We start from the raw sequence: 24,561 nt of genomic DNA, 5'->3' as shown, positions 1-24,561 counted from the left end.
GGGTTATAGAGGTTGTTTGGCTTGTTTTGCTGCTGGTCACATGTAACGCGAAGAGATGAGGTGCGTCATTGCTCGCGTGGCCGTCCTCCCTGTCTTCATCGCATGCCTCATCATCTTGAAGACCAAACTCGAACATTTACATGTTGTGAGCCCAGCTTGCACGAGACCTCAACACGGACAATCAAAGACGATAGACAAGACAAAGCGCGTGCAGGGAACGAATGCGTGTCGAACGCCGTTTTCACATCCATCCTTGCCAGAACGTGCTTGGGTCGCCCTCACTTCATCGCCAGCACATCCATCATCTTCTCAGAGAGGTCGCCGGAGTTGCAATGCTGAGCTAATCGCAGACGATTCTTCGAGCACCTGTTTGGAAAAAAAATATAGCTTTGCTATCGAATTGAAGAAGCCACACAACCGCGTCCTGTGAAGTACTTCAACACCTCTGGAGCGACAACATGAACACACAAAGAGTGTCAAGACATTTACACAAAAATATTAGAGGTATACTCGTTGCATGTTTTCATTGCCTTCCACCTTTTGAAGTCTGTTGTGAAATGTCATCCACTTTTCTTGAATCCTGTTCGAGGACATTTCAAACGCCAAAGCACTCCGGACGCCATCGCTAATTGTCAATTTCTGATCGTACCTTCTCATATATAATTACTCTTTCTTCGACGCACTGGACCCACCAACGATGCCAGCGCCTGAGCGGCATGGAGTCTTGGACGCGCCTTGGGAGCCAGCATCTACACACTGTCAGCAAGCCACAGCGACATCTACGAGAAGCGAACGTACCATCTCTGGAAGAAGACTTCTCGAAGCCAACGTCGAACACTTCGTCGTCGTTGTCGTCGTTGTCAGCGCCTGGACTCGTTAGATCCTATCAACTGCTACCCCAAGCGCTGGAGGACCCACCATTCATCAACCCCTCATCCCTCGTAGCCTCCACTCCAGCAGCTTCCAGGTCTTGCTCTGCGATGGCGACCTCCTCAAAATGGTCGGAGAATGCAGCGTTTGGGTCTTGCTTTTTCCTCCTGAAGATCACCTTGCGGCTGTCGACGACTCTCCAGATCTGGTAGCCCGTCTCTTGGTAGTAGATGGCTTCGGTCTTGGTGCAGGTTTGCCACTTGACAAGCGGGTCGAGAGTGGTGTTGACGATGTAGGCCGGCTGACCGGGGTTCTCGGTGAGGTTGAACGACCACTGCGCAGTCTCGCGTGAGTGGCCGTTGCCGAATGGCGGGAGAGCTGTATCAAGGTGAGTAGCGACTGTCTGACTGTATTGTATAGCTGTTACTTACCCATGGCGGCGCCGGCGGGTGGAAATAAGGAAGACATGCTGACTAGATACCGTCGAAGTTGAGATCTCGTTCAGACTGTTGTATGAAAAGGAACAACCCCAGCTGGTACTAAAATCCTTATAGACAGCAACACTCCACCAGCTACTCCCACTTCAACCAAGCGCGCCCAAGGTGGCGCTGGATCGTCTCTGCTGGCCGTCAGCTTGGCGAGCGAAGTGAAGACATCAGAGGCGAGGTGAGGCTGGGAAACAGAAGATGTTCAGAGAAGGCACCGGCCTTGTACGAAGCTGAGTTTGCTCTGTCGCTTAAAGAGTAGGTCAGGAGTGCGATTTGGCGGTTGTGATGATCACTTGAGTCCGCAAGCTGCTTGCTCGATTACGAATGACTTCATGGAGATGCTTGAGTACACAACAATCGCGTGTGGAGGCTGGCCACAATCAATTGGCACCGCGCGGAACAACTCACAGCAAAAGGTCATGCCGAATGCGCAGGTACACTCACTGAGAAAGCACTGCCCAATACAATGTTCTGGAGGGCTTCAAGATTTTTGGAGTAGTCGAAGTGATGAGCAACGGTCACTGGGATGTTAACGAGCAACACTCAAAGCCGGTTCGCCAGGTATCAGTATGTCTTGCATCCATCATTTGTCTACTAGTTCATGTGTATTATGTTGCAGTATTAGTCGGTCCACACAAGACCCTATTACCCTTGCTTAGACTGTTCTGGACTAGCACGTTCCAGAGTCAGTATATAATCGTCTTCTCCTCACTAGATAGTAATCTAGCATAGTATTCCATCGACCCGATAGTCCTACGTTATCGTTTACCGTAGCTATCAGTATTCTACAGCGGGCCCATGCCGTCACATATCACCTTGCTTGTCTACTCCCAAATTCTAGAATATCATTTGTCGCTCCCAGCAGAAACGCCGATACACCATCGCTGAAAGACCTTTCCACCGAATGCCAAAGCCCAAATATACAATCATTTACTGCAATGCCCCTCAGAGCTCAGGCATCGCCCTTACCTATCCTTGGCAGATGCTTCGGAGTTCCTTGCCTCCGGCTTGTCGAAGACATCACTGGATGACTCGAACTCGTTAGCACCTGGCTGTCATGAGCAAACTGTCCCTTCACGGGCACTCGAAGTGATCCACCAGTCATTAGCCTCTCGTCACGGATAGCTGAAATGCCTGCAGCCTCCAGGGTGCGCTCCGCATTCGCGACTTCCTCCATCTGACTACGAGACGCAGAATTTGGATCCACGTCTTGCTGGCTGCCATACACAAGAGCGGGCTTGAGTGAATTCTTCTGACCAACGGTATCGAAGGTGTCGTAGCCAATGCTCTCCCAGTACCTAGCTTCATCCTTGGTGCAGCGCAGCCACTGAACAGGGCTCGAGCATGCGGTAGACCATATACGGTGGCTGGGTGGTGTCCTTGCTGAAAAGATGGGTGTACTGAGGCGTGATCTTGGAGGTACCGTCACCGGAGAGTGGAACTTGTAAACCTGTGAGTTGTCAATACTCATAATTCGCTAGTAAATCGTCCACGAGCGACGAACCTGTGCCGTTACCGGCATCACGAGTACTGTTTGATGAAGATATTACGGTGGTTGGTAGCAAAAAATTTGAGGAAGTTGAGATCTAGATCTTGACTGCCACGGTTGTGTAAAGAAAAAGATATACCACTAGTGTAGGTTTTATATATCAACGATGACGTCCTTTGCTACCTTCATCTCGACTGCCAGGCTCCAGGGGACGAGGTATCTGCATTGCCCGTGGTTTTGCCTCTAAAGCTCACACGGACCCTCGAGCGAAGAGGTGAAGGAAGTAGAAGCGCAAGAGCGATCAGGGGCGCAAACGCTCGAACTCCAAATAAGTGGAAGGCAAAGTTGACTGTGGAAGTTGGAGCCCTTGCCCTACCGACATCGAGTCGAGTATCGCGCTGAATTTTTATGCAACATTGGAGCTTGCTACTTCCTTACTGACCACGAGATTGCCTGCTGCAATCGGCACGTGGTATTGCCATCCCGCTTCGCAATCTTCTTGCGGTTGATCATCATACTCCTATAGAGTGAAGTGGTTCTTTTCTATACGACCAGATGGGTTGGCACAAATAACGACTGTGAGAGGAAGAGCGGCCATGGCAGTAGAAACTGCGAGCGGAAGTGTGGCGATGGCGAGTACAGGGGCTGCAACAGGTTCTGGTATCGATCGTGTTTTCGATCCGGGTCTCTACGAGTATGCAAAAAGGGCCTTGAACCTGTGTATGAGCTTTGGAAGGCTGCCAAATGGCATTTGCAGGCCACGGATCCTTCATCAAATCAACTTGATCGTCTTGGTTTCTCCAAACCATCTCTTGCCACCTTCGATCATCCAGTGGTCCGCTCTCTCATAGGGGTCCTTGAGCCTGATATCAGGTCGAATCTCTTTCCAATCAATTCGTCAAGACCCAACCCCTGTGTAGATTTTTTGCTCGAGATTAGGCAATACAATGAGACCAATGCTCTGGTAGGCCTTAGAAGTGTCACGAAAGGTTTCTTGAATGATCTGGATTGCCCCGTAGATCCCGGTTAGGGTCGTATGTACATCCGGTTTCCAATCACCATCCCATATCAGTTACCTTTCTGTTGGCAGTAAAAGACGGGCATCGTCCAAGCGGAATGGATAACGGACAATCCCCTTCCAGAGAGTGCCGTCAAAGCATGCCGACGATAGAACAACGCATAACATTTGTGCTGTGACCGCAAGTGTGTGTGATTCCCTAACCGTATCACCAGATGGATCCAGACAGGGCGAAGCAACGCCAGCTATAGCGATATCTTCCTTTGCATGTTGATTGAAGTAACAATGTCTCACAGAGCGCGCATTCAGCCAGCTCCAAGACGGGACTTTCACAGCCAGTCTTTTGCCAGCGGGCTTTCCCGAAAGCCACAAAAGCTCCATGAACAAGAATGGCCGCCATAAGCTGTGTAACATCGTCATCTTTCGCGTCTTGAATCATGTTTGCTAAACCGCTGATCGCAGGGAATCTATCAGCCTCGAAGATAAGATCGTGCCTGCTGTATTCGGTGACAATCCTCCACCATTCATAACCCCCATGAACTGGGTCCTCCCGGATGTAACCAGTTAGTAGTACGACGGTGTTGTCCATAGATACCAAGGCCTTTATGGTTGACGAATGTTACAGTATCAATTAGTTTGTACGAGGCCTGATTGCTGCTGCTCAGACTATTCTGGACTAGCATGTTTCAGAACAGGTATATATTGTCTTCTCCTAGCTAGATAGCAACTCAGCATAGTACTGTTGAATGCTTGACCGCGACAAGTGTACATTGTGAGTGTGCAAAGATCTTGTCCATCTGTTGAGATTCGAGCTTCCATTCAACATCAGAGTCTTGAATGACATACAGTGAGTCGATCCAGATGAATTCGAATCAAAGATGAGAAGTTACCAGAATGGCGTCGGAAAAGGGTTTGGGTAGTTTTGACATCGGAACGTTCCTCTGAAATGGTCCAGAGACGCTTTTGTGAGTTTGACGATATTAGCCCCTCCCCAACTATGTGAAACTGTCAAGTCACCACGGGAGCCTTGCACCACTGACCAATCTACAAGGCGGACAGACTCGACAACATCGCCGGAAGCTTTGGTTTGTAGAAGTCGAGTTGGAGAATAGCGACCGGGGCGGCCCAGAGAGGTCGTGGTTGGTTCAATCCCATGGAGGGACACTTTGCTAGGACAGCCCGCAATTATGGCACCGAAATAGCACCCAGCCGCAGCCGATGAGCTTATAGCTCTCAACCAGCCAAGGTCATCTATATTCAGCCGGGGCTCCACTTGGATATGTGATGACATAGATTGAAACGCTTCAGCTATGCTTAGACAGCTCTGACATAGCTGTTTGCACTGACGCACAAAGTTTTCGACTTGCTGCTCCGACAAAGATCTGTAGCACGAAAACAGAGAGGGGCCGTTCTCAAGATCGGTGGAAAACGGACTGCTCAGACCGAGTAATTTGGCCTCTGGAACGTTGCTTTGCGGCGTACCTTGATCATAGGCTTCCCCACTGGCTGCGATAGGGTTCACGTCTGCTTCTTGTCCCGGAGTTGGCGTACCATTGAGACGTTGCTTTGTGACAGCCTTCTTCGTCCATACCGCCGGATACTTCAGATGGTATGGTAAGGAGGGGTATGTCAGAGGTGCAGGCACAAGGCTGACCCAACCGTGGAGGCAGCCACGGCGCTAACAATGCACTTGACACCTTCCGTAAGTGGGCACCGCAAACGACATGTGGGCTGACCGCCAGCCTTATGGAAACTTTTGTTGATCTTTCCTTCCAACTCTTGATTCAACGTACTAACGCCTCCCGAGATCGATATCCAACACCTTAACCATCTTTCCATCCTCTTTGCCCTCTTTCTCCACCCCGAAGAACGGCAGGACAGCCTCATCAACAACCCCCTCAAACAACCCCTCAATCATCCCACTCAACTCATCGCCCGTCTGCCTGAAATCCGGAAACGCATTAACCTCCAGCAAATACGTATTCAGACTCCCATCCTCCTCAATCCCCACCATGAAATCCAGCCCAAAGATCTCAAATGCATTGGGCAGCGGCTGGAAATGTATACTCATGCCCCTCGCTGCAGCCTCAAAGGTTGCGCCTGTAATATCCTTGATCTGGGCGAAGATTTGCGATTTCCAGTCTTGTGGTGCGTTGGTCTTGGTGTCGGGCTGGGAGGTGATGGAGTCGGGTAGACTCCAGAAGAGGCCGACTGAGCCTTCGCGGTCGCCTGTGGATTGGAGACAGGTGTTTGTGAGGTGTGCGCGCATGGAGTCTTCCCGCTCTTCTTCGGACTCGAAGTCGGATGACCATGGCGGTGAGTATGGGCGTGCTGCGAAGAGGGCGAGCATGGGCTTGTAGACAAAGACTTGCAGTGCGCCGGTTGCAAGGACGTAGGTCCTGATGTGGAACTTCCTCAGCTGTGTCGGTTCGCTTGGCGGAGCAAGGAGGAGCGGTGGGTGGATGTACGGCTGCGCGACGAAATGTCTCAGCTGACTTGTAATGATGCCATTGTCCCCATCTTTCTCCTCATCTCTCTCTGCATCACTCCTCGCATCTTCCTCGTCCTCATCACTGTCAGGATCCCACTCCTCGAAGATCGCCGTCAACTCCTCTTCCGACGAGAACAATCTGATACCCTGCCCACGATCACTCATTCCCGGCTTTAAAATCCACCACTCCCTCTTCTCCTTCTCATCCTCCCCATACTGCTCATTGCGCGCCCAACTCTCCTTCAGCTCCCACGCCTCAACTAGCGCATCATCCAAGAACTCCGCATAATCGACTTCAAACTCGACGCTCGGCTTCGCACCCCGCTTGAGCACACTGTCAGGGTATTTTGTGATCCAGTTTGCGATGGTGGTGCTGAGGTAGTGTTTCCGGATCAGTGCTTTACGGATGATGTATGCGTTGGCCAGAGAGGTGGACGAGTTTGACATTAAGTGGTCCCAGTCGATGGACTCGTATTGCACAAATTGAAGACATGGTGTTGATGGGGAAGGGGAGTCCTGGAGGGATTGGACGAGCTTGTATGAGGTTGTGGGAAGGCGCTTTTCGAGTGCGGACAGGATGAGGGGTTGGACGTAGCGGTCTTCGTAGTTGATGAGTGCATGGATCGGTGCGTCCGAGACTGAGGATGTCGAAGCCATCGTGAAGTACGTCTACTTGAGTTTTGATTTGCCCAGTTGAGGTCGTTCCTACTCTTTCTTATGGGAGATCCCGTGATTGTGAAGAGTTGCGATGGTCAAGCTTGCGGCTGCAAAGATGAACAGGGCAACAATGAAATCTTTGATTAAAGGAAAAGACCAATGGCAGGTCTATGGATACTGTTGTACACTAGGACACTCGTTACTGTGGTATCTGTCAGGGCAATCCAAACCCAAAACGCAAATTCGCCCATCCCCTCGCTTAGCCTAGCCAATAAGCAGGCCGCATTTTAAACGCCATAGAATCGTTTCCAACCCCTTCCTTGAGCATGACAGTCGTACACAAGAACTTTAAAGTCGAGGGAAATATTATGAAAATCAAACAACTTCCAAATCGTCATCATCGTCGTCGTCCATGGCTGCAATGAGTCCAATATCAAGGCCTCCAAGACTCTCACGGCCAGGCTCGCGTATGCCTTTCTCGGGTAGCAACAGACGTGCTTTCTTCTTCGCCGGGCTGCCCGCCCGTGTTCCACGCATAGCAGAGTCGGGGCGGCTTTTACTTGGCGAGAGAGGGCGAGCCTTTTGTGGCGATAGGACAAGGCCACGCCTGTAGGCACCACCCCAGCCTACGGGTTCGCTGGCGCTGGCAGCAGTCGCCTTGCTTGCATTCGAGTGTTTCCGCTTCGACGGTATGAGAGAGCCGCTTGCTTTTCGATTCAAGGAGACATCTGCTGCCTTTCGGTTGAGAAGTCCACGAAAGTCGCTCTCTGTAGCCTTTTCTTGCCGTGCGTTCGCTAGCTCTTGAGACGTTGTGGTTGACAGAGTTGCAGAGGGATCGGTCCTGCGCTTCAGATAGTCGCCGCCTGTGGTACCTTCTCCCATTTCGCCCAATTTCTTAGCGAGATCTCGCTCCTTCTCTTTTGCAGCAAGCTGTCTGCGATGGCGCTCTTCTCGACTACCACCGCGCTCAAAGCCTTGTTCGTCTCGGTCGAGCATACGCGCAGTACCTCCAGGTCTCGGTGCGATAAACATGGTCTCATGCAGGTAGCTGTCGTGGTATTTGCCTTCTTTGCGGAGCGCATCGCCCTTGAAGCCATTCGGACCTCTTCGGCCAAACATGACGCCGCCACCACCACCACCACCTGAGCCAACCATACCGTTGATTTCCATGCGGCCTCTCTTGCTTTTCTCGACTTGCAATGACAGATGAAACTCGCAGAACTCGGTCTTCCGTCCATCGACCCACTGCCCGCATTCCTTGCCGTCCTTTTTCTTTGCGTGGCAGAAATCTAGGTCCCTTGCAACGCCAATCTCGAGTACGGTATCGTCGGAATTTGTAAGCTTCAGGGAGAATTTCCCACTGTTACGATCCTTCGGTGGCATGATATCTGGGTTAAGGATGGCGACCAGCGTGCCAATAGGCAGCTTCCAGAAGTGTTCATAGCCGCTGTCAAACAGAAACAGGTCGAGCTCCCATTTCATGTCCGTCAGCCGTATGACCATAAACTTGCCATGCTCTTTACGTTCTTGATTGCCCCTGGAATTGTCTCGAGCGGAGTTCTGAGTGTCGCGCGGTGAAGACTTCGAGCAGATCACGCCCATTACAACGTAGTCGTTCTCCCAGTCTGGCGGGTCGTAGTCTGGTGCTTTGACGGTCTTCAGTAGCTGCGGTATTGTGAACACGGTCTTGCCTTCCAGTGTGCGGGTAACGGTGCTGTGCTGCATTTCGCGCGACTTCAGATGCAATCCAGATAACGACTCGAAGCTGGGAGCATCAAAGCTGTCATTGCGCTGCACAATTTCTTCGTACTTGGAAAAGCTGGAGGTAGTTGCTGCTGCTTGGAAGCCTCTTGACGACGGTCTGGATGCAGATGATGGCGGTAGTGCATCAGGGACTGAACCTCGGCGTGGCGTGGGTGGATTTTCTTGTGAACTTAGCAGCCGGCTGTGCACCCTGCTGTGTGTCTTAGACCCTGGTGGTGGCATGTCCGCGAACGAACTACGGATCTGTGGCATATCTGTGAAAGAGCTCCGGGTTTCCGAAGTAGCTGAAGTGAACGAAGAGCCTCGTGATGATGTCGGCCGTTCTCTTTTGAGACCTGCGATGTTGCTCAGACCGAACCCTCTCGTTCTTCTCTCCTCATGCTTGTGTTCATTTTCCTCGCGCTGTTTCTCTTTGCTCCTGCTTTCCGCAATGCGCTCACTGAACGATTTGATCTTGGGCGTCCCTGCTGCACTGGTCGTGTTGGCGCGCGCAAGACCAGTCGTTGCTCGAACCTGGCCAGGACGCTTGAGGCTGACTTCAGACGCCTTGAGACCCTTGTCGATCCCGAGTAGGACTCGTGCAGGGCTTCGTGGTTCCTCTACGTTGCGCCGGGCTCGTATGGGCGAGACAGACACCTGTACATCTGCATCTGGTCGTGGCAGCTCGGTTCTGCGCAGTCCTGCTGCGGTACCCGGGCGTGACGGTATGGCGCGGCTCTCAGGTTCAGCTTTTCGTGCGTTCTGCAGCTGCTTGAGCTTCAGCCGGGCCTCGATGGCCTGCAACTTGAGCTGCAGCGTCTCTTCATCCTCGTCTTCGGTAGACTCGCCACCGTCTTGCTGGACTTGACGCAGCGACACAGGTCGGCGCTTCGTTGGGGAGGGGGACACAGAATTGCGCGTGCGCCGCTCTTCGTACCTGCGACGGCCGGACGGTGAACTGAGCAGCGCTTCGTAGGGGGACTTGGGCGGCCAGTTGGGAGGATTGTTCGTGACTGCAGCTGTCAGTGAGGATCTGCATGCGGGGAATTGGAGGACGCGCCCCTGGCCTTGGGGCTCTCCCGCACGATCATGGTCGCTGGTGTGTGTGTATGAGGGCTCTGTCTGCTGCACCCATTTCTTGCGCCAGACAAACAGGGGGTGGGGACCGAGTGTGTGAACGCTTGGGGTGGGCTTGTTGGGTATGTCAGGCCTAGTTTGGCGTGTTGACTCGCTGTTGTTGTTTGCCGTGCAAATAAGGTTGCGGCGCAAGGTACCATTTCAGATGAAACGACATGGGTTCGCGTGCCGCGTCGCGTTCGCGTACCACTTACGCATGCGAGCTCTCCAATTGGACATGCACAACACTCTATATCACACGATATTCAATTGGACATTGTAGTAGATATACACCACTGGTATATCGTAGAAGCTCACCGAATTCATCGAAAATGGCAAGAGCAACACGCGCCAAACCCGCGCCAAAAGAGCCCACGCCCGAATCAATACCCTCCACCACACCACCGCTCCCAGAAGCCACATCAAACCCACCAAAGCTGTTCATCCTCCCCAAAGATACGTCCAGCGATGCACGAATAGTCACACTCGACAATCCTGCCGCCAGCACACCCTCACGCTACTACTTCTGCCCATCGAAAGGCTTCTACGAGTTCTCACGCATCGCCGCGCCGAAAAAGGCATGCAGGAGTTGGTTGATCACAAGCCAAGAGGTCAAGACATCAGAAAATGAAAAGAGCAAAGAGCTGGAAGAGCCAGGGAAGCAGGACGACTCAGAGGCTGGCCTAGGCAGCGGATACACCACAAAGAACGCGGACTTGTTTCTCGCAACACCAGTCGATTTGCTATTCCTGATCCTGCCGGCACTCGCACCAAAGTCCGCAAAAGAAGAGAAACAGCACTTCCTTGCGCTGGACGACTACACAGACATGCTCTCCGCCTCCTCGCAACACTGGAAGACCTTACTCGCACAACACCCATCACTCAAGCTCATGCTAGAGAGGAAAATGCGCACTCTCTGCGACACAGTCGACGCCGGCGTCGAAACAATGTACCGCATATCGCACGCAAAACTACTCGCGATACTAGTCAAGAAGGCAGAGCGTATGGTGCAGAACAGCCTACCACCAAGCATGGAAGAGAAGTTTGTCAAAAGCGCACTCGACATACCAGTCATGAGCATCCGGCGCGAAGACAGCACGCTCAGCGCCGTGTCAGAGTCAGGCACATCGACACCAGCAGCGGACAGCCAAGCCTCGACAACAGCGGAAGCAGAGAGCCAGGCCACAGACATCACGACTCCAGACAAGGCTGAGGTGCCGGCGAAACCGTCACTGCAGACACCAGAAGGCATACCGCACCTCCTCCGCCTGCGCACCGCCCTATCCTACCTCACATCCTCGTATCTCCCCCCTTCTCTCGTTTCCACAATAACTACCCTCCTCAGCACCCCAACATCCCCCATCGACTTCACCCCCCTAACCGCCCACCTCTCCACCATCGCAAAGCTCAAATCCGAAGCCGCGGCTTTACGCAGCATAAGCGACAACATCAGCCGCAAGCGGCAGTTCGAGTGCAATGAAGACAAGATTGCAGAAAGGGAGGAGAAGAAGAGGAAGAAGGAGGAGGAGGACCGGAAGAAGAAGAGCGAGAGCTTGGGTGTTAAGAAGTTGAGGAAGGTGGATACGACGGGGATGAAGAAGATGAGTGCTTTCTTTAGCGTGAAGCCAAAGGCGAAATGAAGATCGGGAGGAAGGAGGGTGGGGTGTCGAGGGGATTGGATAGGTGGGATAGACACCATGGCAATCGTATGAGAACGTTGGGATGTTCATGCTTGTTTGGTTGTTTTGATTCTAGCTAAGTGTGTTGTGGCCCCCAACACTCACTTCGTACTGCGTCTGCAATGTGCGAGTGTGAGCCGAGCTGGTCCTGCCGGTGCTGATGCTTCGCCACGCGCGCTATGCAATACGCAGATGCCATTTCCCCCCTCTATTACCCCAGACAGAATATACCTACCGTGCGACAGAGTAGCACAAACCACTACATACAAGCGCACAAATACTGGGTATCCTTTGGTGTTGATCGCTAAGTCTGATGTTCATGTAACGCCAGTGAAGAAACAAGATAACGCGAGCAGGACTGTAAAAACAACTCAAGCAGCAGAGGCTGTCGGGCAATGTAGCTATCCAACACTCGAGTGCAAACGAATCAAGAACGGGCTGCGCCGCGTTAGATGTCGTCAATAGACATGGAAGACGTGGAGTGCTCACTGCGAGCCTTCTTGTCCGCCTCACGGACCAACGGTGACCCGCTGCGCTTGGCTCCGCGCGAGAAGCTGCTTGAGCTGTGGGCGGACTTGACGCGTGTCCAGGAGTCGAATGAGATCTCTGCTTAAAGTTAATAGAAGTCGTGGCTTGGATGAGTGATATTGGCTTACCTCGCTTGGGCTTGCGCACGGTAGGGGGCGGTGTTGCTTCTTGCAGCGACTCTGCGATGTGCATGACCATCTTGCCCTTGCCTCGGCTTGGGGTTGCAACGGGAGTCTCGATGTCGGTTACTGCCTCTTCTTCGTCTTCTGATACTTCGCCATTCTCGAGCTTCCTCTGCTTGATCTCCTCCTGGAAGAGTAGCTTTGGCTTGATGGACGCGCGAGTCAATGGTCGACGCGCTTCATGACCAGCTTGGCGGAGCAACTGAAGATCGACGCCAGAAGCCTCGTCATCCTCCTCGGTTGGAGCATCTGACGGATGGTCATTGTGGAACTTGCGGAACACTTTCCTTCCTCGACTGTTGACCGTTAGTTGGGATCGGGAGCAAACCAGATCAGTGCACTTACAAAAGATAGATCATGCCCTCCTCGCGGTCTACGGCTTCTTCCATGTCCTCTGTCTTTGCGTCCTTCCTGCGCGACTTCTGTGGAGTAGCCTTCTTCGCCTTGGCCTTGGCCTTCCCTTTGCCCTTCTTGGTGACGAACGGGTTCTCCTCGTCCTCGTCAGCGGTGGGAATGCGCTCTTTTGAGTCGGTGAAGATTTCGATCTTCTCAGACGACTCTCCAGCCTCCTCAAAGCTGTTCAGGGAGTAGACATTCTTAGTGGTCCTGCGCGCCTTCCGCGGGGTCACCTCCTCGACAGTGGCCGGGCGACTTGGGAATAGAACGCGTGCTGTGGGCTGAAGTGACTGCTCGGAGTGCAGCGCGCGCTTGCGAGGCGTCTTCGCTGGAGTCGGAAGCATGCCTGGAGCCATTGATGCTAGGAATCGGCGCCCTGAAGTCGGTGGAGGCTGGTCTGAATCCGAGTCGAGTGCTGCTGCAGCAGGGAAGAGAGCGCGACGCGTCGAATGTGGTGTGCGGTGTTTTGGTGGAGAGATTGGCGGTGACTGTGGTGACCGTGTGAGATTGGAGGTGCGGGCGACAGATTTCCTCCACGAGGCGGTGGGCGTTACGTCGCGCCTGGTCCGCGGGGTGCGCGCGCTGTCCGTTTGCTCGAGGTGAAGACCGCGTTGTGCTGCGACCCTGCTGGACCGGCGCGGAGAGAATGGCTCCCAACTGTCACCATGAAGGGGCGCCGGTGGCGTGTGCACCCGGCGAGGGGGCGACGGTGTGCGATTCATCGTGAAGTGAAGTGAAGTGATGCGTGGTGTGGTGGGCCGTCGCGGTGGTGGTGGAGGGCGTTTGTCCGATATCCAAAATCAAAACAAGCCAAATCCAACGCTCTTTACGCAAGCGCTTAGCGGTCGCAGTGCGCAATGTTCGGACGACAAGGGGCGCAGTGCGGAGTATCGATAGAGATAGGTGATGGTGACGGTGAAGTGGAGCTGATGGGGCCCGGCTGCGATATGGAAGGGTCGAGGTGCAGCACTGGGCATGGAGGAGGTTGGTGATGGCTGGTTGATGTGCCCAAAGCGCCCTCCGCCAAGCCGCCGTCAACAACGGCCCCTGGGTGTGCCAGACCGCCCCCAGCGACCCCGCCCGAGTCAAACGCGTCAAACACAACAACGAAAACACGTGCAGCCCGGGACTGATTGGGTGGGACAAAGAAGTCGCTGAAACACACTCGACTCACACATCATGGTGCAGCCACCCAACATGGACGACCTCAACCTCTCTGACTCGGACACGGAAGCCCTCTTTGACACCCCCGCCGCGCGCAAGAACAAGCAAAGAGCGCAGGGTGCTGGGGCTGGAGCTGGAGCTGGAGCTGGGGCTGGAGAGGGTGCAGCAGCGGGCAAGGCGCGTGCAAAGGAGTCGCATTACACCACAGAAGAGGCTAGAGAGGCTGCATTGCGGCGAGAGCTGGAGAGCATGCGCAATGTCAACAAAGTGATCGAGGGCGTCGTCGAGAGCCTACAGAAGGCCAAAGACAACATGGGTGTGAGTGCAGCAGTAGATCGATGCGCCCAGCATACTGACGACCACAGACGGTCTCAAAGACTGTTCAAAATGCCTCCACTCTCCTCCAAACATGGACGCGCATCCTCTCGCAGACGGAGCACAACCAGCGGCTCATCTTGAACCCGCAGTGGCAGGGCGCAACACAGGACATGGTCGACATCGAAGAGGAAGAGAACCACAGAAAGCAGGCTGTTGAGCGTAGAGCAGCAGAAGAGCAGGCACGGAGGGAGGCAGCTGCCAGAAAAGCTGAGGAGGAGCGCAGGAAGGCAGAAGCAGGGCCACCAAAGCCAGCAACAAGAGGAAGAGGCAGAGCCACGCGGCCACGCGGAACCTCAACATCCACAACATCGAGCGGCTATGTCGGCGTCGGAGGACAGACCGGACGAGGCGTCAGCCGTGGCGACTCAACGAGAGGTCGAGCTGGCAGCGGCATTGGGCGAGGACTGCGCGGTCGGGGTCGAGGGCGAGGAACCGAATGAGCGCCATGCTCGATCATACGCTGTCAGATACAACAGAGATACCCAATGCGGCATATCAGCCAACTCTTCGTCTTCTGCATCAGATATCCGGCATTCCTCTGCGCAGAAGCCTGCAACAGCACGGCCAAGACTGGGAACGGCTGCTGAAACACCTGCAGGTTCGAGGTCGAAGAGACAGCCATTGTCCCTAGACTGTTTGTTGACCAGACGCCAACGCCAGAAGATTTCCCGTCTCTTCTCTCACCCGCATCACGCGTCATAGCTTTTGAGCATGCTGCCGGCTCAACGGTACCTGCAGCAACGGTGGGGTAATTTGGGAGAGGCGGTTGCGGTCCCCCTTCGAGCCTAGTTCGAGATCGCACCCCGCGGTCTCGCGACCCTCACAGGTCCATATAACCTGACTTTTCCTCCGCTGTGGATTTCTCCTCTTCTGGTTTACTTTCTGCTCTGTTGTCAGTTTTGGAGCTTATATACCCTCACATCGCATCATGTCGGTGCCAACAGCAACGTCGCTGCGCGACATTTACCCTGAAGACGCGGTTCCGGTCGAGACGAAGCGATGGGAGAAGCTCCTAGCCAGGTTCAAGGAGGTCCATGGCAGGCAGGCTGAATTTGTTGCTCGCAGTCCTGGACGAGTCAACATCATTGGAGAGGTAAGAGAGCCATTTACTGCCTGTACAACGTCCGAATCTCACAAGTAATAGCACATTGACTACTCCTTGTACGAGGTGCTCCCCATGGCCATCACTGCCGACTTTATCATGGCAGTAGCTGTCCGACCCTCAGATGAGAAGCCCCGGATACGGATAGCCAACCTCAACTCTGAGAAGTTCCCAACACGAGAGTTCGACATCCCTGAGGGAGAAATCCCAATTGATGCTACAGAACACGAGTGGACCAACTACTTCAAGTCTGGTCTCAAGGGTGTGACAGAACTTCTCCAGAAAAAGCGTGGCAAGTTCCAATCAGTCGGAATGGACATTGTCTGCGACGGCACTGTACCCAGCGGTGGTGGTCTCTCCAGCTCCGCATCGGTTGTGTGCACCAGCGCGTTGGCAGTATTGGCTGCGAACGGTGAGGACAAGATCGACAAGAAGGAGCTCTGTGAGCTTGCCATTGTGTCGGAGCGTGCCGTTGGTGTCAACTCCGGAGGGCAAGTTGATCTATACTACGTACACATTCGTTACTAACATCACTCCAGCATGGATCAAGCTGCCTCAGTCTTCTCTCTGCGCGGTTCTGCCCTCTACGTCTCCTTCAAGCCCAACCTCGACTACACCAACATCGAGTTTCCCACAACAGACCCTGAGCTTACGTTCGTCACCGCTCAAAGCTTCGTCGCAGCTGACAAGCACGTCACAGCGCCAGTCTGCTACAACCTGCGCGTAGTCGAATGCACACTCGCCGCTGCCTTCTTAGCCAAGGCCTTCGGTCTGAAGAAGGAGCTACCAACTGACTCTTCGCCACTCGGCGTCAGCTTGCGCGGCTTTCACGACACGTACTTCGAGGAGAAGGAGGGCGTTTCAGACAACACAAAGACTTCTGTCGCCGACTTCGAGACACAACTACACAAGCTGGTCCAGCACACCGAAGACTACCTCACACAAGAAGACGGCTACACACGATCCGACATCTGCGCCCTCCTTGGCGTCTCAGAAGATGATCTCAACCAGCGATACATGTCCAAATTCCCCGTCCGTGCAGAGAAGTTCATGCTGCGCCAGCGCGCCCTGCACGTCTTCACAGAAGCCCTGCGCGTCATCAAGTTCCGCTCTCTCCTTTCTTCTCCGCCCTCCACGGACAAGGCTTACCTCCAGTCCCTCGGTGACCTCATGAACACAACACAAGACTCATGTCGCGACATCTACGACTGCAGTTGCCCCGAGCTGGACGAGCTGTGCCAATTGGCACGTGCGGCTGGCGCTACGGGAAGCAGACTCACCGGTGCTGGGTGGGGAGGCTGCAGTGTGCATCTCGTGCCCAAGGACAAGGTTGAGGCGGTCAAGAAGGCGTGGGAGGAGAAGTACTACAGGAAGAAATTCCCCGACATCACGGAAGAGAAGCTGGCACAGGCTGTTGTTGTTAGTAAGCCGGGCAGCGGAAGTATGATCTTGAAGGTCACCGGTGATTCAATTGTTTGAACTGGGACAAGGTCAGTATGGTCGCCAAAACGCAAATTACCCATCATAGCGCATTTGATTGCATGTTCATAGATCAAAGACAGGATTGTCCCTCATAAAAGCTCACTGTGCTGTGTCTTGGTCACTCCTTGTCTCCGTCACGACGTCTCTTTGTCACCCCGCCAGTGATACAAGCACCATCACTCTTCAAAGAACAACTCACCTCCACTGTCAATATTCACATCTCCCTTTATGCAGCTTCATAACTCTGCATTTGCGGTGTGAGCTCAAACACAAAATATCGCCACAGCACTCACCCACCAGACCCAAAACCCGGCAAATATGGGCAAGTATCATATAAATGTTTCGGGCGATCTTGCCAAACCATTCTGCGGTATTGAACAGATGCTACCTGGTTCTTCATACTTCAGCGAATAGTCTATTGAGAGACAGCTTGGCTACCTCCTCGATCGGCCTTGTCCCTCTCTTCGCACACACGGCAAGCGGCCGTACAACCACCCATACCACTATCAATCAGTCCACAGTGCATTCGTTCCCGCTGTGCTATACGTTCCAGCTTACTATGTCCCCAAGTACGCGGGCTACATCCTCAGACAGCCCAATCATGGGGTCACTTGCACACACTATGCTGGTACCTCAGAAGTACATACAGCATGATAGTCATGAGGGTCGCTGTAAGCCAGAGCCGGAAGATGCGGCCGAGAGCAAGGTTTCAGACGTGGATGTCTGGTCGCGCAGCTCTGGAGTTAGCTTGGGTGAGAGCACACCTCGTGGCACGACATCTGCATTGTGACAAGAATTAAAAGGATATGTCTAGGCTTGGAGGCCTCGCGACCCAATCACACAGCTCTGCAGATACCTTGTTGAGATCATCGCCCTTACCTTCCGTGCGGATTTCGATCAGCTGAATTCGGCGTTCCTCGGACAGGAGGTCAAGGAAGACACCACATCAACTCTCTCCGAAGATGAAGGCCAGGATTTAATCGAGTTATCCAATCTGTTGGTCGAGGTTCACAGGCAGCTGTCATGCAAACATCCGATCGGTCAAAAAGATATGCGAACATTACGCGAAGCGATCACGTACCCAAGCTCTTTGATGTGCGTCGATATGGATACTTTCGCCTTGGACATTGTAAGCTCCTACAAACGTTTCGCTGCAAATCCGAAAGACTTGATTCGGGCACTCCATGGACACTGGGCTAATGCGAGCTTGATGGGCGGTCTGCATTGGAGAGCAGTGGACTCGCTCAAGTCATTTGAGCTTCTGATAAGATATGTATCCTTGTCTCACGATGTAAAGAGCGTCTTGATGCAAGCTTTCGAGAAGACTTGTCGCCGTAGCGGTACCAGGATCTCTCATCCCGGCGTCATTTACCACCCTCTTCGTGACGGATGTTCGAAGCTTGAGTACAGGTTGCGTTCATCAAACACGTTCAAGACAAACGATTAGGACGGCCCCTAGTAGAACACGCATTCGTATCGTGGTAATTGTAAGTGTCGTTGCTCGCGACCAGGAGGCTGGTGTGGTTTGAGTTGACATTGAAGAGAGAATGAGCGGAGGTAGACGCGCTACCGGTAGAGAGTTAGCGCATCACGTGTGAGGCATCTGGGAAGGAGCACTCGGTCTCGACACAACCACGACAGCTCGAAGAAGTCACCTCATTTCTCGACGCGCAAATCTCTTAATCGCGCTTTCTATTCAGTAAAATCATGTAGCGGCGTATTTGAAGCACATTGAACCGACCATGGTCTCTGACATCTGTCATAGCGGATGAACGGATCCTTCGACGCCGGGCCACAGCCATCTGGAGTCCATTTGACACTAAAACTTGAAACACCGCCTTCTGAGAGCACCGCAAGGGAAAGGTACGTCCTGACTCGGTCGCGTTCACTCAGGGCTTTTGGCCGATGTTGTCAGCTGTTCAACGGGTACGCCATTCTTCATGTCAGATTCATAGGGCTTGGCGAGGGCTTCTTTGAGGCAAGTGTGCACGATTACAAGATCCGTGGAAATGTGAGATTTGTTTCAAGAAGATCAAAAGAGGCGATACATGGGTGGTGGGAAATTGGTGGCGTCTGGGGAAGTTTTACATCACCTCGGCCTAGATTGCTCCGCCGGTTCCAGAAGGCTGCGCAGATTCCATCCTTCGCATGTCGACATTACAGAACCTCACCATATGGCACATAAACAACTTGTGTAAACATCCGCTCGAGCGATGTCGTTTTGGACATGTTTCACCCCGGACATGCCGGCCACTGACCTTGTTCGGCTTCCAATACCCCGGGTATTCTGCCAAGTCAATTAACTTCACAAAGCTACTGCGGACATGCAGCCAAGCTGAGAGTAATGTGACACCTCATAATGGCGATTCCCCGCAAGCAATATACTTCAAGGAATTGCTAGGTGTCACACTGATCGTCGCTACGATGTATTTCGCGGAAGATTTATGGAGGCGCCCAAGCTTTCCCTTCGTCCAGAGGAGAAGATTAAGGATGAGCTTGGTTGATAAAAGGCGAGGGTTGGCTTACCGGACATCTCTCACAAGTCATCAGGGATACCCAAATCAACACATTTCGACACAATCATCAAAACAATGTTGGGCTCTTCATCCGTCATCTCAATACTCGCGCTGGCGTCCACCGCCTTCAGTGCACCTAGTGGCAGCATTGAGAAGCGTGCACCGACAGTCTACCTTGCTGGAGACTCGACAATGGCAAGAGCCAATGGTGGTGCGGGTACTCTCCAAGGTAAGCCTTTCATGACAGCTGAGTTCGTTGCCTGCCTCTAACATACGGCAGGCTGGGGTACTTACCTCCCATACTCATTGACCACATCTGTCATCAACAAAGCCATTGGTGGCCGCAGCTCTCGCTCCTACACCGTCGAGGGACGCTTCACCGACATCGTCAATACAGTCCAGGCCAACGACATCGTCATCATCGAATTCGGACACAACGACGGCGGCTCTCTTACTCCCACCGACAACGGCCGCTCTGTATGCCCCGGCAAGGGCACTGAGACCTGCCAGTCAACGTACAACGGAGTAGCCACTACCGTGTACACCTATCCCTTCTACCTTATCCAGGCCGGCAAAGCATTGATTGCAAAGGGCGCCAAGGTCATCATCAGCAGCCCGACCCCCAACAACCCCTGGGAGTCCGGCACTTTCACTTACAGCGGTAGCCGCTTTGTCGACTACAGCAAGAGCGTCGCTGCCACACTCGGCTCCAACGCCTTCTATGTTGACCACGGTGCATATGCTGCCGATGCCTGGAATACACTTGGTAAGGCGAAGACCGACGCCTACTTCGTCGCCGGCGACCACACTCACACCCTTCCTATCGGTGCCGATGTTGTTGCCACATCGTTTGTCAAGGGTCTGCAGTGCGCTGGAGGCGGTTTCCTTAACGGTTATGTCAAGAACAGCACCGCCAGCATTACTGGAAAGTGCTTGTAGTCACGAGCAGTATTCGGCAATCAAACAACTTCGTTTAGATCTTTTCCGCTACATGCTTGACCTCGTTGAACGTAGCCCAATACTAAACCGCAGCATGCATCCCAGGTAGGAAATACGTCTTTGGTTGCATGAATGACCTCAAGCACGCCAACAAACGAAAACAAAAGCTCGATGACTACAGCCGTAATTCGTTATACCATACACTGCAGCGATGCAGTAACACGAATATGATTTATATCATTCTACTTATAGGACTTACTGGTCTGATAGGCCTTGGACTTCGCCGCCGCTACTTTACCAACATATCAGGTATTTCAGGCCCGGCACTTGCTTCCGTGTCCAGAGCGTGGCACCTGTGGCGCATCATCAAAGGTGATATCGACCAATATTGTATCGCTCTGCACGAGGAATACGGTATGTGTATGCCCATCACAGAATCCTGAAGTCATCATGCTGACATCAATAGGTCCTTTCATTCGCATCAGCCATAACGAAGTCAGTGTGTCATCCAGAAGCAATCAGACAGATCCTGTTGAATCCGCTGCCCAAGGTCAGTGAAGCTTCATCATTGATATAGAGGCACATGCGAAAGGCCTATGCTTACTCTATTTGCAGACTGAATGGCACAGCGTCATATCCTTGCCAGATGCCCGTTATTAGTCGCCCATGTCAGCGACAGACCCAAAGGAGCAAGTGCGTCGAACAAAGAATCTCGCGGCTGGCTTCGCACTTTCGCATGTCATCAAATCCGAAGCTTACATAGATGACTGTATCCATCGGCTCAAGGAACGACTTGTAGTATTTGCAAGATCTGAAGAACCGGTCCATCTTGACGAGTGGTTCAACTACATAGCTTTCGATGTCATAGGAGAGGTTGTCTTCCTGGAAGCAGACAAGGATCTCAGTGGGTCGATCGCGAATCCTCGACTTCTCGTACCATACGTCATGATAGCTGGCTTCTTTCGCACATTTCATCGACTAACAGTCGGCAATCCTTTTATCACAGAATATAACCTCATGCCTACTCAAAACATCTTAGATACAACATTGAGAGCTACCGAGGCCCGCAAGAAGAATCCATATGTACGCGGGGAGGTTTTGATGAATGTGGGAGAACAGTGTAGTATTGAAACAGACACAGCTCAGTGTCAACCCACGTGTCGTACACTACAGCCGCGAGCTGTATGGAGAAGACCCAGGTGTATACAATCCGTATCGCTGGAATGGTCCTCAAGCCAAAGATATCGAAAAGTACTTCGTGGCCGTAAGTTATTTGATCCTTCCTTTGCTACTTTGAGCATGTGCTAACTACTTGCTTAGTTTGGTGCAGGGTACAATTCTTGTCAAGGTCGCAGCATTGCGCAGCTTGAAATCTTCAAGGCAGCAGCCACACTCTTGGGCGACTTTGACTTCAAGCAGGTCAATCCGGTTCAAAAGTGGAAGTACGAGGCTTCTTTTGCGGCTTTACCTCCTGAACGGCCTTGTTATGTGTCTGAAACCTCTCGATGAGCCAACAAGAAGAGCTAGATTCGGAGGCATACAATGCAGCTCAAAGGGTGGCTGAATGACAACACGATCTAGTCTATATTGAGCATGGCCACGAACTTGGAGGCATAACAGCTGAGCCTTGGAACCTCAGCTTTCGCTTGAGTTTCCCCCTCTTGATATTTTGATGAAGATCACTTGCATGAATGATGCAATGGGCGGTGGTAGTTTTGTAAGTCGGAAGCGGTAGATCTGTTCTACAGATGCTCACAGCTGTTCACAGCTGTTCAGTTCAAGCTTCCTTCTCTCCTTCACAAAAGTTCATACTGCAATTACAAATACAACTAACCGTACTGCTTGGCTCACTATATACTTCCTCTCCAGGGTATCAAATCTATCACCGGCTTTGTTGCTCTCAGGTGCGGCACCGCATGTCCTATCGTGTGGACGTGACGTCGTTTTGACTGAGTGTCATTCTCTTGTCAAGTGTACCCAGCAGCGCCATGCTGTTATGTCAAGTAGCCATCTTGCTCAAATCCAGAAAGCAACCCCTGGGCGGAGCTGCATCAGCGAGACGATGCAATAGCCTAGCTACTTCCGAGATGACTGGACATGCTTCAACAGCAGGGATCAGAAAAGGTATGAGCAGGATATGGTTCTGGTGTGTTCACGATGTAACAGACGATCAACGCCATAGCAAGAGGACATTAAGGATAGTATCTAAGACCAGCTGAGCTATGTAAGAGATTAGGTCTCTCGAGCAAGCAAGAAGTTTCGGTCCAAACTGTTGTTGCCGTTGACTAGAATCTCTATGTTTCTTAAAAGAGTGTTAACATTATCAATCTCACGTTATTGATTGTAAAAACGGTATAACCGTGTTGGTATTACCAAAAGTGATAGAACTAGCAAATGGTATATAGCAATTCAAACAATAGCGTATCGCTAACAAATCCAAGATACAATCGTACCCGTAACGCCAAAGCTTGAAGGACTCATTTGGCATGTCTCAAGATGTGCTTCGGTTCTGCCTCGATGATGCCGCTGTCTCCCTTGCTATACTCCCTGTTGGCTTTGCTAGCCCTGGGCTCATAATCGTCATGTCCTATACTCTCCCTGGAGTCAACGCTCCCCAATGGTTTCATACCGTACACATCCTCGCCTCTGGGGCTATCACGTTCTCTCTCCGTTATGACGACGTCTTGACCCTCTTCAGCCCCTTTTGAAGACAGTCCGAAGTTGAATCTCATAGACGGTCGCAGTTTGGATGCTGTAGTATGAGAACCGAGTTTCGTATTCGATGGCGTGTACGGAACGTAGCTCTCATCGTAGGTCGGGTAATCTGAGTTGAAGGATGGGAACAGCATGCGGAACAAGCCTTTGGTGGCTGGGGCACAAGCGGTAATTACGTGGACAGCTGGCTCGGCGATCGATATGACGATACCGATATCCCAGGTTCGATCGAGGTTTATGGGCGCGAAGCGGTAGTAGTATACTATAAAACGTCCGACTGAGACGCCTGTAGCGCTGAGGACTTGTGAGTACGGCAGGATACAAATCACGGATACATGTGACTTACATCCAACCCAGGCTCATAACAAGCACAACAAGTGTCTTGGTCTTGACGCTCATCTGTAGGCTCCATACCATAATGCTAGGGATCGGTATTATGATCAAGTCCATGAATATGCTGAGAGCGCAACTCGAGAGGACAAAGGTCCGAGAGTCGATGCACGATCCGCCTTTGACAGTGACATTGCCATCAGCGTCGTACTGGTCCATCTCAGGACGAAGCCAAGTATACTGAACTGGGTTGCACTGCAGTGTGTTTCCCAGTGTAGTTGCGACGGTGTACCCGATGTTCAACCAGACTTTTGAACGTAAGGTCAGTAATTCAGAGGCTGCTAAGAGGAGTCGATAGGGAAAAACTTACAGACGATATGTAGCGAATACCGTATCCTTCGGCGGGAGTCTTTCATCCGGAATAAGAACATGATAATACTCGCTCTGATGGCGCACATTAGAGGATGATAGAACATTTGCACCGCGAAACTCCATTTCAGTGCGGTGATCTTCTCCGCAACGGTCTGCTTGGGAAGATCGTAGACATGATACCCAGTACCGCTCACTAGGACATCTGTACGAGTTAATATACACAGCTTTCGTAGGCTTATGAAAAACGTACATTTATACACAGTCAAGGTCTGACCCGTCAACAGCAGCGTTGAGAGCAAGATCAGGTAATCATCCCATCCGAAGTTCCGACTCAAATACCGTGAGTATGTTCGCAGTATGACGAATATTGTGGAAAGAACTGGAAAGAGGCTTATCATCACAAGAGCCTCATTTTGACGGCTCGCAGCCATACTGGTGATGATCTGTAGAAAGACCAATGCTCAAAAGCCAGTGAATGCGCAATCGAGCTCAACGATGATTGACATATGGGCGCAAGTTGTTTACGCCGGTCGACAGCTACGACGGGGGACTGGATGACAATCCTGGAGTGAGGCTGCACAGTGATGATGTATGTTGCGCGACCTTTACGAGGTCAATGACGGTTGTCCTATGTTGGAGATTTGGGTTTCTTACCTCCGACGCTTCCGTTCCTCTGCCTCAATTGACCGTGAAGACCTTCGATGTGAGTGCGTACTCACTGATGTGGGACACTCCATAGTAGCAACAGGCGGAGAACTACTTCGAGAACCTAGGCACGCGGCGCATCTTTCGGTCGCGACGCGGCCATTTGCGGGAGTCCCACCATCTCAATACAGACCCTTGAGGGGTACTAGGGACGCTTTGGCAATGATCAAGGCTGTTTGGGCAGTGCAAGTGTTGATCTGT

The 24,561-nt window shown here is 52.4% G+C and overlaps 11 protein-coding genes across 11 annotated transcripts; 6 read left to right on the top strand and 5 right to left on the bottom strand.

Annotated features, from left to right (window-relative positions):
* Positions 1-55: 55 nt before the first annotated feature.
* BU25DRAFT_416944 (uncharacterized protein) lies at positions 56-430 on the top strand (the record flags this gene model as incomplete). Its single annotated transcript, XM_033699912.1, has 1 exon — positions 56-430. The coding sequence occupies one exon, from the start codon at positions 56-58 to the stop codon at positions 428-430; it is 375 nt and encodes a 124-aa protein (XP_033567980.1).
* A 233-nt stretch (positions 431-663) lies between these two features.
* BU25DRAFT_453516 (uncharacterized protein) lies at positions 664-1,338 on the bottom strand (the record flags this gene model as incomplete). Its single annotated transcript, XM_033700095.1, has 4 exons — positions 664-749; positions 799-867; positions 919-1,248; positions 1,302-1,338. The coding sequence occupies 4 exons, from the start codon at positions 1,336-1,338 to the stop codon at positions 664-666; spliced, it is 522 nt and encodes a 173-aa protein (XP_033567979.1).
* Positions 1,339-2,310: 972 nt separating this feature from the next.
* Positions 2,311-2,880, bottom strand: BU25DRAFT_416942 (uncharacterized protein; the record flags this gene model as incomplete). The annotated part of the gene is made up of 2 exons (XM_033699911.1): positions 2,311-2,808; positions 2,863-2,880. The coding sequence occupies 2 exons, from the start codon at positions 2,878-2,880 to the stop codon at positions 2,311-2,313; spliced, it is 516 nt and encodes a 171-aa protein (XP_033567978.1).
* A 2,757-nt stretch (positions 2,881-5,637) lies between these two features.
* On the bottom strand, positions 5,638-9,914 carry BU25DRAFT_436162 (TTL-domain-containing protein). The gene is made up of 4 exons (XM_033700005.1): positions 9,694-9,914; positions 7,644-9,518; positions 7,395-7,592; positions 5,638-7,025 (listed from the first exon to the last, which is right to left on the bottom strand). The coding sequence occupies exons 1-4, from the start codon at positions 9,793-9,795 to the stop codon at positions 5,658-5,660; spliced, it is 3,543 nt and encodes a 1,180-aa protein (XP_033567977.1). The 5' UTR covers positions 9,796-9,914; the 3' UTR covers positions 5,638-5,657.
* Positions 9,915-10,126: 212 nt separating this feature from the next.
* Positions 10,127-11,757, top strand: BU25DRAFT_12838 (uncharacterized protein). The gene has a single exon (XM_033699394.1). It carries the CDS (start codon positions 10,205-10,207, stop codon positions 11,510-11,512), a length of 1,308 nt encoding a protein of 435 aa, XP_033567976.1. The 5' UTR covers positions 10,127-10,204; the 3' UTR covers positions 11,513-11,757.
* BU25DRAFT_356489 (uncharacterized protein) lies at positions 11,601-13,619 on the bottom strand. Its single transcript, XM_033699608.1, has 3 exons — positions 12,607-13,619; positions 12,208-12,557; positions 11,601-12,157 (listed from the first exon to the last, which is right to left on the bottom strand). Exons 1-3 carry the CDS (start codon positions 13,377-13,379, stop codon positions 12,000-12,002), a joined length of 1,281 nt encoding a protein of 426 aa, XP_033567975.1. The 5' UTR covers positions 13,380-13,619; the 3' UTR covers positions 11,601-11,999.
* A 217-nt stretch (positions 13,620-13,836) lies between these two features.
* On the top strand, positions 13,837-14,639 carry BU25DRAFT_328979 (uncharacterized protein; the record flags this gene model as incomplete). Its single annotated transcript, XM_033699551.1, has 2 exons — positions 13,837-14,139; positions 14,187-14,639. 2 exons carry the CDS (start codon positions 13,837-13,839, stop codon positions 14,637-14,639), a joined length of 756 nt encoding a protein of 251 aa, XP_033567974.1.
* A 488-nt stretch (positions 14,640-15,127) lies between these two features.
* BU25DRAFT_427234 (galactokinase) lies at positions 15,128-16,780 on the top strand (the record flags this gene model as incomplete). Its single annotated transcript, XM_033699967.1, has 3 exons — positions 15,128-15,292; positions 15,344-15,792; positions 15,841-16,780. The coding sequence occupies 3 exons, from the start codon at positions 15,128-15,130 to the stop codon at positions 16,778-16,780; spliced, it is 1,554 nt and encodes a 517-aa protein (XP_033567973.1).
* A 2,317-nt stretch (positions 16,781-19,097) lies between these two features.
* On the top strand, positions 19,098-20,238 carry BU25DRAFT_356483 (carbohydrate esterase family 12 protein; the record flags this gene model as incomplete). Its single annotated transcript, XM_033699607.1, has 2 exons — positions 19,098-19,528; positions 19,580-20,238. Exons 1-2 carry the CDS (start codon positions 19,375-19,377, stop codon positions 20,236-20,238), a joined length of 813 nt encoding a protein of 270 aa, XP_033567972.1. The 5' UTR covers positions 19,098-19,374.
* Positions 20,239-20,904: 666 nt separating this feature from the next.
* On the top strand, positions 20,905-21,747 carry BU25DRAFT_453507 (cytochrome P450; the record flags this gene model as incomplete). Its single annotated transcript, XM_033700094.1, has 3 exons — positions 20,905-21,321; positions 21,380-21,502; positions 21,559-21,747. The coding sequence occupies 3 exons, from the start codon at positions 20,905-20,907 to the stop codon at positions 21,745-21,747; spliced, it is 729 nt and encodes a 242-aa protein (XP_033567971.1).
* Positions 21,748-22,715: 968 nt separating this feature from the next.
* On the bottom strand, positions 22,716-24,086 carry BU25DRAFT_328441 (uncharacterized protein; the record flags this gene model as incomplete). The annotated part of the gene is made up of 4 exons (XM_033699522.1): positions 22,716-23,247; positions 23,300-23,591; positions 23,654-23,857; positions 23,906-24,086. The coding sequence occupies 4 exons, from the start codon at positions 24,084-24,086 to the stop codon at positions 22,716-22,718; spliced, it is 1,209 nt and encodes a 402-aa protein (XP_033567970.1).
* Between the last annotated feature and the right edge of the window lie 475 nt (positions 24,087-24,561).

Source organism: Macroventuria anomochaeta (genome assembly GCF_010093625.1).
Source record: "Macroventuria anomochaeta strain CBS 525.71 unplaced genomic scaffold BU25scaffold_1, whole genome shotgun sequence".
Lineage (NCBI taxonomy): Eukaryota > Fungi > Ascomycota > Dothideomycetes > Pleosporales > Didymellaceae > Macroventuria > Macroventuria anomochaeta.
Note: the sequence above shows the minus strand (reverse complement) of the source record. Positions and strands in the feature narration are given on the sequence as shown.

Excerpts from the sequence above, each read along its gene's own strand:
- BU25DRAFT_436162 (XM_033700005.1), bottom strand. The coding sequence starts at position 9,795 with ATGCAGATCCTCACTGACAGCTGCAGTCACGAACAATCCTCCCAACTG. Across the intron at positions 9,519-9,693 it reads TCACCGTCCGGCCGTCGCAG|AACGCACGAAAAGCTGAACC; the intron begins GTACGAAGAGCG and ends AAGCAGCTGCAG. Across the intron at positions 7,026-7,394 it reads ATGATGACGATTTGGAAGTT|ACGTACTTCACGATGGCTTC; the intron begins GTTTGATTTTCA and ends AAACTCAAGTAG.
- BU25DRAFT_12838 (XM_033699394.1), top strand. The coding sequence starts at position 10,205 with ATGGCAAGAGCAACACGCGCCAAACCCGCGCCAAAAGAGCCCACGCCC.
- BU25DRAFT_356489 (XM_033699608.1), bottom strand. The coding sequence starts at position 13,379 with ATGAATCGCACACCGTCGCCCCCTCGCCGGGTGCACACGCCACCGGCG. Across the intron at positions 12,558-12,606 it reads GAGGGCATGATCTATCTTTT|TCGAGGAAGGAAAGTGTTCC; the intron begins GTAAGTGCACTG and ends AACGGTCAACAG. Across the intron at positions 12,158-12,207 it reads CGTGCGCAAGCCCAAGCGAG|AGATCTCATTCGACTCCTGG; the intron begins GTAAGCCAATAT and ends AACTTTAAGCAG.